At 35.6% G+C, this 15,644-nt stretch overlaps 1 protein-coding gene across 9 annotated transcripts in view; it reads left to right on the top strand.

Annotated features, from left to right (window-relative positions):
- LOC113668008 (C-Maf-inducing protein) overlaps nucleotides 1–15,644 on the top strand; it is a 32,779-nt gene that overhangs the window by 7,093 nt on the left and 10,042 nt on the right. For 6 of the 9 annotated variants that reach the window (XM_027183888.2, XM_027183887.2, XM_089201580.1 and 3 more), the window contains exons 2-5: nucleotides 6,100–6,366; nucleotides 13,656–13,784; nucleotides 14,159–14,209; nucleotides 14,889–14,960. In XM_027183888.2, coding sequence (XP_027039689.1) covers nucleotides 6,100–6,366; nucleotides 13,656–13,784; nucleotides 14,159–14,209; nucleotides 14,889–14,960 — 519 coding nt within the window. Of the gene's footprint in view, nucleotides 1–1,555; nucleotides 1,755–6,099; nucleotides 6,367–13,655; nucleotides 13,785–14,158; nucleotides 14,210–14,888; nucleotides 14,961–15,599; nucleotides 15,624–15,644 lie in introns of those variants that run through there. The other 3 variants (XM_089201576.1, XM_089201582.1, XM_089201579.1) reach the window with 2 other exon arrangements.

The following is a 15,644-nucleotide window of genomic DNA, read 5'->3' as shown; positions in this document are numbered from 1 at the left end:
AAATTGTCTTTACCACCTTTAACTGCTTCAGTGACCTACGCACTGGCGCCGTGGTTTATGCCGAAAAATTTTACGCTCACTTGAAGACTAGGTATAAAAGTTTTTTCTTTCGCCTCAATGACACGTTTTCTCACTTTGCACTAATTGTGGCCATGTGAGTACACTAACAGCTTTACTTTTTGTTTCTCTGCAATGCTGATGAATAGTGTTGATAAAAATGGTTAGGCTTTTAATTTGTAAACTGATGCAGTCATGTCAGCCTCATCGTGGTAGTTAATCAAGAAGAGATACACCTGGACCTTTGAGCAGACGATCGCTGACTCGCTGAACTAGTTCGGAAGTTTAACTTGCTGAGACCGTTTCTCTGACTGAAAAGAAGATACAAGCAAAATTTTTTCGTTCATGTGGGTCGGGGGCGTCAAGCGAAAAGAGATTGGAGCGAGATAAGTTCTGTCCCACCCCTCGACCCTGTCCCTTCTCGTTCCGACGTCACCCGCTCTCCTGCTCTCTCTTTCAAGCGCAAAAAAGAGGCTTCAAACATGTTTATCTGAAAAAGTATTTCTATCTTATAAAGATTAAGTATTATCGCTGTTATACTTTACAGCGTGAGTAATGCGCCTTTTAAAATTTGTTAGGAATCTTTTAAACAAATTAAAATGTTTGAAGCAGCAATGCTTGATATTTGATCTAATGGAAAAAAAAAAAAGAAAAAACGTTATTGGTCAAATGAAAGGTTGGACCCCTTTTGTCGCGGTGAGTGCATGCATGAAACAACAAGGTTCATTTATCGCTACAAATTATCATTTAGAAGTAAACAAAATTCCGGTGATGAATCGCGGCTGAGGGTGGTTGATCTTCATAAAACCACTACAATTTGGTTCCTTGTTTGAACTTGAAGTCTGACAGATCAGATGTTGGCTTTCTATGAAATAAGGAAAGTTCAACCTTTTAAGTAATTTAAGTTTGGCAAAACCTAATGAAAGTGCCCAAATCTGATTGGATCCCAAAGCGCAATTGACAGGATTGTAATCAGACAGCTGGAAAAGAATTGACGGGTTTCCTTTCGTGAAGATGAAGTTAAAAGAACCCTGTCGGAACTGCATTGGAAGATCATTTATAAGATAGCTCAGGAATATCTGTCTGAAGTTGTCGATAAACTCTGAAAAACAACGAAACAAGAAATCCCGAAATAAAAACAAAAACAAATTTCCAACGGTTATTATCAGAAGTTTTTTGTAACCTAGTAAAGAATTGAAAATTAAGGAAGATGATTGAAATAAATAGCTGATTTGATGTCATAATGGCAACGAGAGTTTTAGCCTAAGAGCCATTCTAACAATTTAGGCTTAAGGGAGAGATTTATAATCCCTTGGTTTTGGTGAGCCATGTGGCTCGTGTCTGACAAGTCAAATGATATTTAATTGCTTTTTTCACAAGTACTCTTTCATATGCAATATTTTCATTCTCTGATTTTAATTTGTAATATGACGTGGTTATCAGTTGTTTTCTTGAGCATATTGGCTTTTTAATGGAAGGCTGCGCCCCCTTTGAGCAAAAAACGTGACGCAGGAATGAACTTTTTAGAGTGCCGTGTAGCATGAGAATATCCCTGAAGTTTCTTTAAGCCGATTGCTGATGTTTTGTGTTAGTGGAAAGAAATTCTTGTTCTTTAAGATGACCAAAAGTTTCCTCGGAGAACTCATTTTTGGGATTCCAGTTCGGATCACGCAGAAAACATTTACAGGGAAAGAAAGGTAAAAATTGGAACTTTTTCTAACCTTTGAAATACGATAAACTCTAGCTGTACCGTAGTTCTCAAAAGAATTGAAACTTAAACGAAGTCAGACAGAAAGCATGTATTTCCCCTGCACACTCCTTTGGTGTTTACGGCCTTTTTTTTTTTTTTTTTTTTTGTGTTTTTTTCGTGGTTAAAACTTTTTTTTTCCTTCCTTTCTTTCTTTCTTTCTCGTGGGAATCTTTTCCTGTATGGATTTGAAATGAACCATCAAGGAATTAATGCAAAATGCGAAAAAATTGAGACCCGCAAGGTTCTAATACAACTCAGTACTGAATTACAACTGCAGAACTAACGGAAATACATCTTTGTTTTAGGAAGGCACTAGTACTATTTGTGAACAAAGATAACGTGAGTGAGACGTCGTCTAGACGAGTGAAGGAATAAAGAAAAGTAATTGGGTTCAGTTAAAAACTGAAATTTTGACCAATGAGAACTGACCCAAAATAAGTGTCTTCTTCATTTATTTCAGCACTTTGCTGATTCACGTCAGCCTGCTTAAGCATTACAGATAGTAGCAATTACTGTTATATTTGTCTCAAATAGCGGTCTTTCTCTGAAACTCAGCTTCCCTTCCAACCATATGACCTATAGATCAGGAATCTTCATTTCGTCTAACTGAAGCCCTATTTAATCACACACCATGCTTTTGATGCTTGCCACCTGATTATTTCGATCCTCTTTTGGCCACTTAACGTATTCATGGTGAATGCACCATTAATCCCCACATGATTAGATTTCTGAATTAATCCCTCGTTTTTTTCAAGATGATTAGAGATGCATTATGAGCTCGCCTGTATGTTACCGTAATCGTTAATTACTAAGTTACTACCGATGCCTTAAAATTGATAATTTCTGTCCTAGACTTTTCAGAAATAGTAACGTTCTAGATTAGGTGTGGGCAAGAGATGTTTAAGAGTTGTTTTTAGGAGAGTCAGTCTCATGTTATCTTTAATCTCGAGGGTTTCAGTCTTCAGGTCGAAGAATGTCTAATCGATTAAATTCCACAAATAGAAGTTAATAGCAGAAGTCATCTTCGAAAAGATGTCGGTACTAAATTAAAAGAATGCGTCGTTTATTCGCGGACTACATATCCCGGCGGTGCATACCGTTAGCCAGAAAAAGAAAATCGATTACATTTCAGCGAAATGATTTCAGCCTCTCCTCCCCCATTTATCAGAGCGTAGGTTTGTTCGCAACACCAGGGAAGTGGCCACGGGGGTGGAAAGTCTTGGAGTACCTAGGCGCAAAGGGCCGCGTGAACCTCATACATCAGTTCTGTGAAAAAGATCCTACCAGAAGAATCTTCACGTCAGAAATCCCTTTCAATTTAATTTTCTGTCCACGAGATTACGAGCCTGCCGATACACAAGTTAGTGCAGCGTTGTAGGCCTCTCCACATAACGCAAGAGGAAATTTGTAACCGTGACCCCTTCTCCCTCTTTCAAAAATTCCTAGGTACGCCCCTGGCGTGGCTATAACCACGTTAACCCTTGCTTATCCTGAAATTTTGAATTCCTTTTTCAGTCTTTTCTTTGTCTAAGGTGAAATCCCACAAGAAGTTAACATTGATGCACGCTTTTATAAAAGATAAACAAGAGATAAATCAAAGTACCAAGTCATCATAACTTTCTAACCTTTGTATAAGGCAAACCGCGTTTTAAAAAATAGTTTCTGATTTTTTTGTTTTCTCCGAAGCAAGTAGAATTGATATCCAACTTGTGTGAGTGGATTGAAGTGTCAACCCTACGGCCTCAATTTTCCTTGTAAAATCGTTACAAAAAGCATTGTACTATCTGAAATGACCCACAGCTTGCCAAGTCGATATGTGTTGCTTTGTACATCTGTTCATGTCGCTCTGAAAGCCAGTCCTTTTAAAACACAGCCTGTTCCTCTCTCAGTTGTATTTTTTGTCAGGTTGATTCCCTGAATGGTATCCCAGGCAGCACCGCAGGCTCTTGCCTTGAAGTACAAGCAATTAAATTTCTAACACTCACTGCGGTGAAAAAAATGTATTTTTCGTGGTTTTTGAAAAACAGGGAAAATAAGTTACGAATTGAGTTGCTCTCTGCTCACAATGTTTAATCTTATTTCTTTTATTTCGATTCAAAGCTGAGCTATGGGGAGCTGGAAAAAGACTAAAATTTTTAACATAGGGATCCGCCGAAAACTGACATCAAATTACGGAAACTGCAGTTGAAGTCAACTCGATTCGCAATGCGTTGTTTGCGAAAAACTTTTGCGCAACAAATTCGTGTCCAATCTGATTTGTTGAACTTTCCCTGTTGGATCGATAATCAATGACTGAAGCAGGCACAAAACCTGAATTTGAATTTTCGACACCCTGTCGTGGGCGTCTTAAGAAAATCATATACCTCGAGGGCATTTTCCTTTTTCATTTTCACGATGTTAGTTTCAGAATTAACCTCACAGGGGCACAAGTGCGATAATTAAAGACACCTCGTTCAGGCGCTTTTGTGTGCCAAAACCAAGCCTTTGCCTTCAGATCAAGATAACTGTTTAGTCTAAAATCTTTGAATGCTATTCCATTGAAGTTAATTTACTTCCTGGAATTTTTCTTTGAAACCGTTTTGATCGTTACGATTTGTATCCCCTAGACAGCCCTCGAGCTAGAGCACGATTATAATTTCCCCGTCAGAAGCCACAAAGTTAATCTATTTACACAAAGCTTTTGGGTGTTTGTTTGTCGAAGAAACAAAGTTTGCTCTCTACGGTTTAGAATATCTTCGAAATTAAAGATATCCTGAATGTAAGTCCTCGCTGGAATTGTCGTTCCTTAGATTTGAAATTTCACATTTAGCGTGTATACTGGGCAATATGAGACCAATGTTTTTTTTCGAGGAGGATGCCTAATTATGAAAGTTTCGGTTTTCATCTAGATTTGTTAGTCAAGTATATCACTAACCGGTTCGGTGTAAATGATCGAACTGAAGTTTATCAATTTTCAAGGATCAAAGTTTAATGTGTACGGTTTTTAACGCGACTGCAGATTGATAAATCTGTTATCACTTTGTAACCGGAACATGAAGCTGAATCGTGCATTCTCTCAAGTAACGTTGCATGACATCAACCCTGCTTTTGCTGATCGCAACAACAATAGTTTTCATATTTTGATCGCAAATGCAAAGAAAATACCTTGGGTGGGAAACTGCTTTATGTATTGAAGATATTCAACTGTAAGCGTATTAGTTCATAGGAAAAAACTCTAAAGGTGACATCTGTTCTCCAAGGAACTTATATGCAAATTATAGAGGATAGAAAGGCATTTTAATGTGAGCTGCTTCTTGGCAGCTGTTTGTACTCCTGGTCAAAGCCTTCACTCGCTTTCCCTTCATTTCGATATTATTGATTTAGAACTGTTCTATTTCTTGTTTGGAAACACGCCGCGTATGCTGCAAATAAAGACTTGCGATTTCATTGAAAACTGTCAATTTCATTTATCGTTATTTGTGCAAAGAAAGATTGAAACGTTGTCGTGTGAAGAGAAATACGAAACGTTTTTTACGATTTCAATAGATCCATATTTATTATTCTTTTTTCGTGGCTTTTCTCGTTTGGTACTCGACTTTTCCCTATTCTATTATGCTCGTAACAAGAAAAGAAAGGATAAAAAGCGGTTGAATTAAAGTACTGATACATCCGAGATTACTTTAAGTCCTTTCTCCGTAAACTGTTGAATGTTTTCATCGCAACATTTTCCCTCAACTCATCTCGTTTCAACGATTTTCAAGAATCGCAGAATAAGTGAGTAACACACACATACATTGCTCCTGTTTGGGTCATTCGTGGCAAGACAAAAGCAATTTAAATTCATTTTTATTGCTATGAAAAGCCCTCGCAGCTCGTCTGCCAAATTCGTATGATCCATCTTTGTCTTTCAATTGTCAAAGGAAACAAAATATTCAAATGAGTTTATTTCTATGCGATCACACTTTTTCCTTTTCCCTCTCGATGTTCAGGCAATTTCAGAATAGCTTTTGCACTACTCGCTTGTTTGCTGAAATTCCTGCAAAATTACAGAAAAGCTTTTCAGCTTACTTATGATCTGGTTTTAACGAGACTTTCAGTCCAAGCTGGTTAGAAGAGTTCAGCTTAGAGATAATAAGTCGCCTCAACTGGAAATTTCTTATTCGACGTCAATCATTCGTTGCATGTGACGTCATTCGGGCTAAAAGGCCAGTTCTTCGACTGCTTGCAAATTGGACTAGATATGTTTACACTCGATCTATGGAGTAACAACTGTTCCTTTAGGTGAAATATTTTGGTGTTTTTATATCTTCCAGTCTGTGAGTTTACTGTCGGACGCCTTGGCAATCCACACGGCCATGGCTGTGGCGATAGCGAATGGAGGACAACAGCGACCGCAACGTCCTCAAAGATGTAGTACGGGAGCAGGACCAAAATTCAAACTGATCCACGAAGGAGACATTCAAGTTTGTCGCCTAAACCATAGCCGAACTTTAATCAGCAAAGTGTTAAGTTCCAAATTTCTAAGAAGATGGGAAGCACATCATGTTTATTTGGGAGACTTCCAAATGTATTCTGCCACGGTGAGTGAAATATAGCGGTAGGAGTTAAAAAGTTTTTTGCGAATGAAATATTTAATCCTAAGCAGCGACTTGCGCGGTTGTCTAATCACTTGTCCGCCATTTTCTTATCTCAATATCGTTTCGAACGGTCCGAAGTGATCATCAAAGGGTTTGCTATGCTAAGGATTATCGCAGAAGCGCTAGCAAATTGAACAAGAATGCTAGATATTGAAATATTTCGATTCGCCTATAAGGTTACCGAGCAGGCGAACGCGAGCTTGAACTAAGCCGAAAGAGCTGTCGCTTTGTCTCAAAAGAAAGCGAAGCGGCTTTAGTAGTACTGTCGTCGTATTAACGTGGTGATTTTTATGGTAAATTGTACAAGGATTTGAAGAACAAGGAAATATAGCTGCTTCTTCGTGATGTTGACTTTTTCCGTTCAGTTCTCCGATTGTCGTCTTGATTTGCCTTGCGAAATACAGAACAGTTGCTACTTCCTCTCAATGAATCAGAGAACATATTAATTTCTTTTTTTTCCTTCGTTGGAAAGATTTTAGATGGCCATAGAGGGTCACTTCTCGATCTACATCATCACAAAGATAGATTTCGAGTTAATTTCGCTTTGCCTTGAGAAGCAGATATAACTTGTTCATAGGATCTGTGACCTCACCAATACACAGATGTCTGTGGCTACAATGTGCTTCAAGTGGGCACCATGGCATTTTCATTTTATGAGTCTAGATCTTTGTTGTTAAGTGTTATGTCATGGGAATCATTGTTTCCGAACACAGTGTACCTTGGGTGTACATTTTGTCCACGCAAAAACAATCCTAATTTATCAGTAAGGGCTTTATGGATTCCTGTGTTTCTTGAAGGCAAAAGTTTGTTTGGGTTAATCCATTTCCTTTCAAATGAGACTCAGTGCACACTATGTTCTTTCATTTGGTTCTAAACTAATGTTTTGCGAATTTTAAGTCGTAAATTTTTCTGTGGAGTGAACGCTGATGTCTTGAAACTGGACAAATAGGTTCTATGATTGCAAGATGAAGTTAATGGCATTTCATAGACATGAAAGGGAAAGATTATTGCATGTTGCAGGTTAAAGAAATCTTCAGTAAAATGCCTTTTCACAATGGGAGAATTACTTTGGTTTTCAATTTCAAAAACATACACAAATACAATGGATTTGATAAACAAATTAGATTTATTTTTTCTAGTAGTAATTTTATAACCCTCTTCCACACAGCTTATAGAAATCCATAGACCAGAGACAAGGAAAGTGAACTTTGTAGTCAAACTAGAAACAATAAATTTTGAGTCACTGTGCTTGATGTGACTCGGGTTCTTTTGTCAATTACCTGTAACCATTATTTTTGACTCAAATTTGTTAGAGGTTTTGCTTTAAGTAGCTTTCTCATCATTTTTAGTGTTCTAATCTAGAATTTATTGGTTATTCTTGCAGCGTTAATTATTCTTGGGCTTGTCTTTGTCTGGTGTAGTGTTTTTTTGTATGAATAAAACCAGGATGTGCTGGCACCTGTCTCAGGTTTTGTTTTGAAACAAGTTTTTCACCATTCAGTTTTCTTTAGATTTTAGCTTCAGATTTCCTTGGGCAACCTTGAGCTTTAAAAAATTTTTGTACTTTCGTGATAATCTAAAACTTGCTCAGTTGATCTAAATTTTCAATGGTGCCTTTGTTACCTCATTTCTTGGTCCACTGATTCTTTTTGAATTGGGACTTAATGTCATAAATTATCATAGTTACTTATTAACATATTCTTGGGCTTAGTTGATTACTTTCTTTGTGCAGGCTCACATTCAGATTGCATTGTACTGTACTTCATCTACAAAGCTGAGATGTAGAACACCTTATTATCCTTAAAAATTTTAGAGTTTGTAGACTCCTTAGTATCTTACACTTGATAGCAAATTAAGTTTGTAGTGTTTCTCTGTCAAACAACTTTAACAAGAAAGTAGTTAAGTCTGTTTTCCTAAAATTTATTGGAGTAGGCTAGAAGACCATTTATGCTTATAATATGACCACCAGGGTTGATATAGTGTCTGCATGAATTGTATTGACTCACAGTTGTATGCCTAGGAAAATTTGGACCAATTTGATAAATGTTTTCAACATGGAAGTTAAGAAATTTATATAATCAAGTTGTGAATGTCCTTCCAAAATTTTAATTCTATACACTTTCAGTTGGAATTTCTTTTGATCATGGACTAAAAATGTAAAAAATTTTCAAGCTACGTGTATGTTGGGCATATTGGAGAAGTGTTTTTGATATCGTCATTTTTGTGGTCTGTATCAAAAACTTGTCAAGTCTTGTTTCTTTAAGTGTAGCATAGCAACCATAACAAGCAGCCATTGATATTAGATATATTAGTGAAGGAAATCACTGCTCATTAAATACTGATGGCAAATGATGTTGCTTGTCATTTATCTTAAGTGCATCTATAGAATGCTTAAATGTCTCTGATTTTTATCAAAGATTATTAAAATGTATGTTATCATGTAGAAGTATGTTGTTCAACATATAGCTACCGAAAAGATTCTGTATTCAAATATAGATGGACTCACAGGGTGTCCAGGTTTCCTTTTCAGGCAGTAATCTGCAGAATTTACAACTGTAATACTGTACCACTTATTACTAGCTTAAATTGCTTGGAATGCTTGAAAATTCACCAGGTAAAAAGACTGATCTGCTAATTGAAAATTTTTATCTACCTGCCATACTTATAAAAGGGACAACACTGAGGGTGTTGCCAACAATGTATATTGTGTTCTATGAATCAGTGTGCTCCAGCACTGTGGAAATTAATGTCTACAGTTAAGAATTTTATGATGGATAAAGTTATGTGTGTTACTGAAACCATATCTCAAACATATTGGTCCAAAACCTAGTTTTAGTATATATTGTCAGGTCTCTAAGGTCAACTTTCTTAAAGGTTGCCCTTTGCCAGCCTTAACTTGAGAAATGGTTGCAAGAAGTGAAATTTTAGACACCAGGGCAGGGTTTTTCAAAGCTAGGTTAAGATAACCCAGGGTTAGTGTGAAATCTGATTTCAGATCTAAACAAGGAAAATTCAGTATATATTTATTTCTGTCTAGAGTTTGATTATTGAATGCTCTTAAAAGAGTAGAGAAAATGATCCCAAAATGGCTTTCAAACAAATGGATCAAGAAACTTGAATTAAAATCTAACCTTGGGTTATCATTAATCAGCCTTTGAATAATTGGGCCCAGTGGAAAAAGGATTGAAAAAAGGCATTTTTTGTGGTGTTGCTTGACTCGCTTCACCCCTGAGTACAGTATTTAACTCTGGAATAATCAATGTGTCTAGCATTTGGCTCTGGAGGTTTTCATGCAGGGTTGTCACTAATTGCCGGCTGGTTTTTCTGTCGGCAAACACTTGGTTAAGCATAACTGGCATGTGTTAGATAATACACATTTACAATTGTCCACCATTTTGAAGCTGCTTCACTCAAAATTTCTTAGCTACAACCCATTATATGAAATCAAGGCTTAATACTTGGGCAACAAAGGTAAAATGGAAATTCTTTTTAGAAGGAAACAAAGGAGCATGGGTAATGTTTTATGAAAATGTTCCTCTTATCACCAGTAAGTTTTAGAAACAGGTCAATGCATTGCCACTTGGCTGCCTCCAATGGCAAAAGTGGCCACTCATACCACTAATTCAGTTATTAATTAAAATATTATCGTAGTTACCATGGCAAGCATCAATTGTTCTTATATTGTTCAATAAATGCAAAGTATCATCATTACTCTGGTATCAACATGACCCCAAAAATAACATTTATATTAATTTCCTCTCAATTATGTGGATCCTTTGGTACACCTACTGTACTAGGTATGTGGGGTGAATTCTGCTTTTTTTGCTCAAGAAATGGATATTAGACCTTGAAACTATTATATTGAACAATGCTACATTTGAATAATGTAGAATTATTATTACTGTTATGATAATTCTTGCAAAATTATTATTATCAATATTATTACTATTTTTATTTTTATTATATCAGATAATGCCATGTAGTTTTCATGGAAATATAAAAACATACATGTACCTTAATAAAATTTTGTTGTTTTGGAAAGACTTGTGTCTGCATCACCAGAATGTTGTTGTTTTTTTTTTTGTGGAGCTTAAGACACTCTGGTGCCAGAAAGTTTTGATGATGAAAGCTTTACTGATCAACTATATAGGTGGCTGCATTGGCAGTTTTTACCAGTGATGCTGGAGAAATATCCCAGCAGGTAGCAACATGAATTAAGTAAGCTGCTGCAATTTTGATTTGTATTTTTCTTTATTTTGTATTCATTGTTATAACCTGAAATAAAGAAAAGTAATAAAAGTCAAATTGGTTTAAAGGGTTTTTTTTTATCCCAGGAGAAATTTGTCAAATGTGTCAAATAGTTTTTTTTATTCATGGAGAAAGTTGAACCACCAGTTAAAAAAACGTATTTATTGATACTGCATGAGTGTTCATTAACTGAGTAACACTCGTTTGAGTTTTGTAAGCAAAGTGGAGCTTCAATGCCATGCATCAAACTAGTGTTGAGTACTGATAATGTGATTGTTAAAATTGGGTAAACTACAGAGGATATAAAAAGCAAATGACTGAACTTTCATTTTGTTTAAGACCCCAGTGAAGGGTTGGTAATATTTATTTCATTCTATGTGTTTAGAACCTTTCTATGTGTTGTTTCTCTGGGGTCATACCGGTAAGTTTAGAACAAAAATGTGGCTGTCCTTTCCCACAGAAAGGTGCAATAACGCCTTTTCCATTTTATTTTTTCTTTATGATGTTCTTGTGGAAAAGTTCTAGAAAATGCTTGCATGATGCTTAAAATTCCAGTTTTCAAAATTCTTACAATTTTCTCCTATTGGCTGACTCATATTTAAGGATTTTAGGGATTTTCAGAGAATTAGGCTACAATCATACATGACATTATGTCAGAATCAATTTATTTCTGTTCCAAGGTTAAACATTTGACTTAACCAATGTTGTTTTTGAAATGCCGATTTTGCTTTATTCTGGAGCAATTAACCTGCAATGTGGATACCAATATTTTATTTTGTAATGATATTTAAGCTTAAATTGAAGGGTGTTTTTGAAGGGTTGTTGACAAGAATATTATAAAGATGGCCCTAGCATGTTCAGCATCCAGTGGACATTTATTTTTTAACAACATCATGGGTGCAAAGTAATTTGTAGTAAACTGGGTGATTAAAAGTCTGCTCCACACAAAGGTAGACAAAAATTTGCATAACAATGCCTTTTTTTTTCTTTGACTCGCTAATGAGGAGTTGCCATCTTGTCTGTTATAGGGCTTTCCTCTCTAGTATTTTAGTCAATAAGTTACATGAATACAGTTTTTTAAATTCTGTTTATGAATTGCTATTTAAAAAGGAAATTTACATTCTAAGATAATGTTGTTATTAAAAAGAAAGATTTTTGTTTTTCATCAGACCCAATTCACTAATTACAATTCTTTATTCATTAAACTTTTGAAAATGCTGCATTTGCATGTGTATTTCATTGTTAAGCTCAGTAAATATTATGGAGTGATCTAAGAAAAAAAATACTTGAAGTAATGTCAAGGCTGGATAGTTTTGAAATCAAATTTGTTATCAGTTGTTTTGAGTACATATTTAGTTGAGAGTTGCTTTGGAAACATGTGATACAAAACAGAGGGGTGTTTTTCTGGAAAGAAAATAATGAAATTTGTCTTTCTTGGACTAACTTCTGGTTTATGATGAGAATTAGGAGTCCTTGTTTGGTACCAGATGAGATTTAATAGATAAAGATGTTTTCATGACAAGAATGCAAAATCTGCCTCTTACATAACAAATCTACCATGCTATTTATATTTTGATATGTTAGCAGTTATGCAGAGTGTAAAAAAATGGTATTGCGCTCTTTCAGTTCATGGTACTTGGAAATCTTCATATGCCAAATGTACCTCAATTTGTAGCCATTTAAAAATGAACATCAATAGTTGTATGTGTCATGGTACACGATAACAACTTAATTCAAATTTGAGTGATAAAGAAGACAACAGACCCATTGGGGACACCAATTTTGCATCCTTACAGGCAGGTGACATGATTATAGAGTTTTGTCACTATGAATCCAAATCATAACAATAAGATGACAAGTGAAGTGAATGGAAAAACCTTACTTTCCAACTGGCTTGCACTTCTTAACAGACTGTTAAATGTCACTGCATGACTGATCAATCTGTTTCACTAGAGAGACTGGTATTTTACGACTGACAAAAAAACTCATTACTTGACTCTGATGATGACTTTCACTGAGGTTATCAATTGCCACTACATGTACCAACTACAGTTCTAACTACAGGTCTTTTCAAGATAGATAACTGTGCATGGCTCTGCTACAAACTAAATGTGCTAGCCAGCCTGAAGTATTGAATTAGTAATGGGGCTCAAAACCCTAACAGAACAAGACTAGTGTTATGTGTTGTAAACTTCATGGTATATCTTTGCGAAAACAAAAACAATAGCAAATTATTAAAAAACAAACAAAAAAAAAAAAGAAGACAACTTCGACCCTCAGACGACCCTCAGCCTTTTTTCCTAAAAGTGTATGATGAGCAGTTCATCAACTGCAGCTGAGCTTTATTTCCTGATACCAATTGTTCAAAGAACGTACTGTGTGTATTTGTTTTGCTGAAATTAGGCCATCTGATGGATGAACTAACGGTATATATCCAGTAGATTGCATTTTTTGCACGGTTGTAGAAATTGCATGGTTCATGGTGTACACGTGTACAGTTTCTTTTACTGATGTTGTCCAGGGCCATAGGAAATACAAAGGAACAGAAAAATTATAACATGTTAATAATTTCTTTGTGCACTGAGATGATTTTATGGAAAAGATAACTGCTGCATGGCACACTTTTTGTTCAAATTGCACCCACAAGTTTGGATTTCCAACCTTTTTTAACATTAGAGAACATTCATTAATGTTTGGGTGGTTTTTCTCCTAGATGTTTTTTATGTTGTTTTTTAAACTCTTTTCCTTCTTTAAAATAACTTTATAGGTGTGATTTGAATTTTTTTTTAATGATGAAAATGAATACATGAGAAAGGAAATCAAGGAATAAAACTGGTTTGAAAATATCCCAACTGGCTATGATTTGGATTAAACTATACAAGGGCCACTTGTAATTCTTACGTTTGAAATAGGTACAGCAGGGGATTTTTAGAACATTAAGATCGCCCACATTGTTTAATATGTTTTTTCTCTGTGTGTTTCAGTGTGTGGGGTTCATGGAATGTCCTCTGTCTTATCAAGAAATACTGGATGCATATACTGTGAACAGATGGGACACTGGCCAGCATTTCTGCATTAGAGTTACAATTCCAGATGGCTCTGTATTACTTAAGGTAAATTTAAAAAATGAATTTTGTTAAAGTTTGGATTTAAATATAGGCAATGCATGTTTACTTCAGAATGCCAAGCTTCAATCCCAACCCTCACTGTCAAGGTGGGAACTGGTGAATTTTAATTAAAAAGTATTCTTAAGACACCAAAATAAAAAGAGTACACACACAAAAACATAAAAAAAGATTCATGAAAATATTACTGCAGGCAAGGCTTGGGGTAAGTTTTCAGTATTTGACATCAACTTGCATAGAATTAATATCTAGGCTTTCCTTAGTTGTGCAGCTCTGCTTGTGATTTGCAACAGTTAAAACCCAATTAACCCTCAGATTTGCCTTAAAGAGATGACTTGTTTAAATTTCCCTATTTTCTTTAGGCACCCAATGCATATCTGAGAGATCAGTGGCTTCATTCATTGAAATGGAAGGTAAGGAAATTATTCTAACAGTAATTGTATAAACTTACTTAGATTGCCAATATATTGATAAAATGCTTCAACTTTAATCTAAATCACACATCCAGTTTCTGAGTGGGCAACTCTTTTACTCTCCACCAGTATCAGTCTACCAGGTTGTACCCATTGACAAAAAATATGGGTTAAATCAGCCATAAATTAAGTTAACTGCTTTAAAAATCAATACAATTGAAATATAATTTATTTAAATAACTAAATTAACTCTTTTGAATTTAATGTAATTTCACTTGTCCATGAACTTGGATTTAGTAAGGTCATCCCTGCTTTCTTTCTGCTTTGTTTGTGGAGCAAGACTAATCAGTTGGTAAACTACATGTACATGATGTATTGGCTGGTTGCAGTTTTAAAGTTCCTACAGAGTTCCCTTTTTCCTGTTACCTAAGCATCTGTCTTGGAAGGGGGAAGAGTACTTAGTTTAACCTCAAGTAAGCAAGTTTTTATGGGGACTCAGATATGCAAAAATGAAGACACTGTGGTTATTTGTTGCCCCAAATTCGCCTGAGCACTAAACCATGTTGGAGTAACAGTTTATACTAAGCATCATTGCTCTAAATATCATTTTCCAAATGAAAAAAAAAAAGATCATGGATTTCAGGCACAAACCCAATACTGAGAACACTGTTCTTTGCAGGTTAACTTGTTAAGATATAAAAGACTTATATCAAAATCCAGTGATCCTGAAGCTTTAACAAAGGAGCTCAGGGTATGTATTATTACCATTTTGGGCCCTAAACAATATTTTATTGTTCACCGCATCCACTTGGGCGACAAGATATTAATGTCAGTTACTGATCAAGTTCTAATAATCATGGTAATTATTCATTTTATTCTACTGAAGCAGATTTACACCAAGTAATTTTCATCTATGCCCAAGAGTGTAAACAAAACTTCTTAAAAAACCCTGATTGGCAGGAGGCTGATCAGTTGATTGTATAAAAAGTGTAGTGAAGGGAATTGACCTTAGGACAACCAAGAACAAATCCATAAGGAAGTAGGGTCAATTCCTTACAGATTACAATACCAGTGCCCTATCCACCTAGCTACACTGCCTCCACAACAGAGTGATAAATGACAAAAGTATTTTAGGGTCTCTTTCACATGGCAATTTCTGTATCAACTGATAAAGTGTATGTGTCAGCTCTCAAATTACTTTTGAGGGGCTGGGAGGGAGAATGTTCAAATTATTTTCAGAGGGTACAAATTAATTGATCTGCTAGTATTAACTAAAGCTGTTTTTGTTTTGGTTTGGTCTTTTCCATTTGTGGAGAGCTTAATCAACTGGCTATTTAGTCAGTCTGACAATAAATCACTGCACTTATGTTTTCAAATAATTGTTTTTCAGATCCTCTTGCATAATTATGAAAAGGTTTGACTTCTATTTTATCAT

The sequence above is a fragment of the Pocillopora damicornis genome, chromosome 3 (genome assembly GCF_964200805.1).
Source record: "Pocillopora damicornis chromosome 3, jaPocDami1.2, whole genome shotgun sequence".
NCBI lineage: Eukaryota > Metazoa > Cnidaria > Anthozoa > Scleractinia > Pocilloporidae > Pocillopora > Pocillopora damicornis.
The sequence above is the reverse complement of the archived record's forward strand: the minus strand, read 5'-3'. Positions and strand labels throughout refer to the sequence as shown.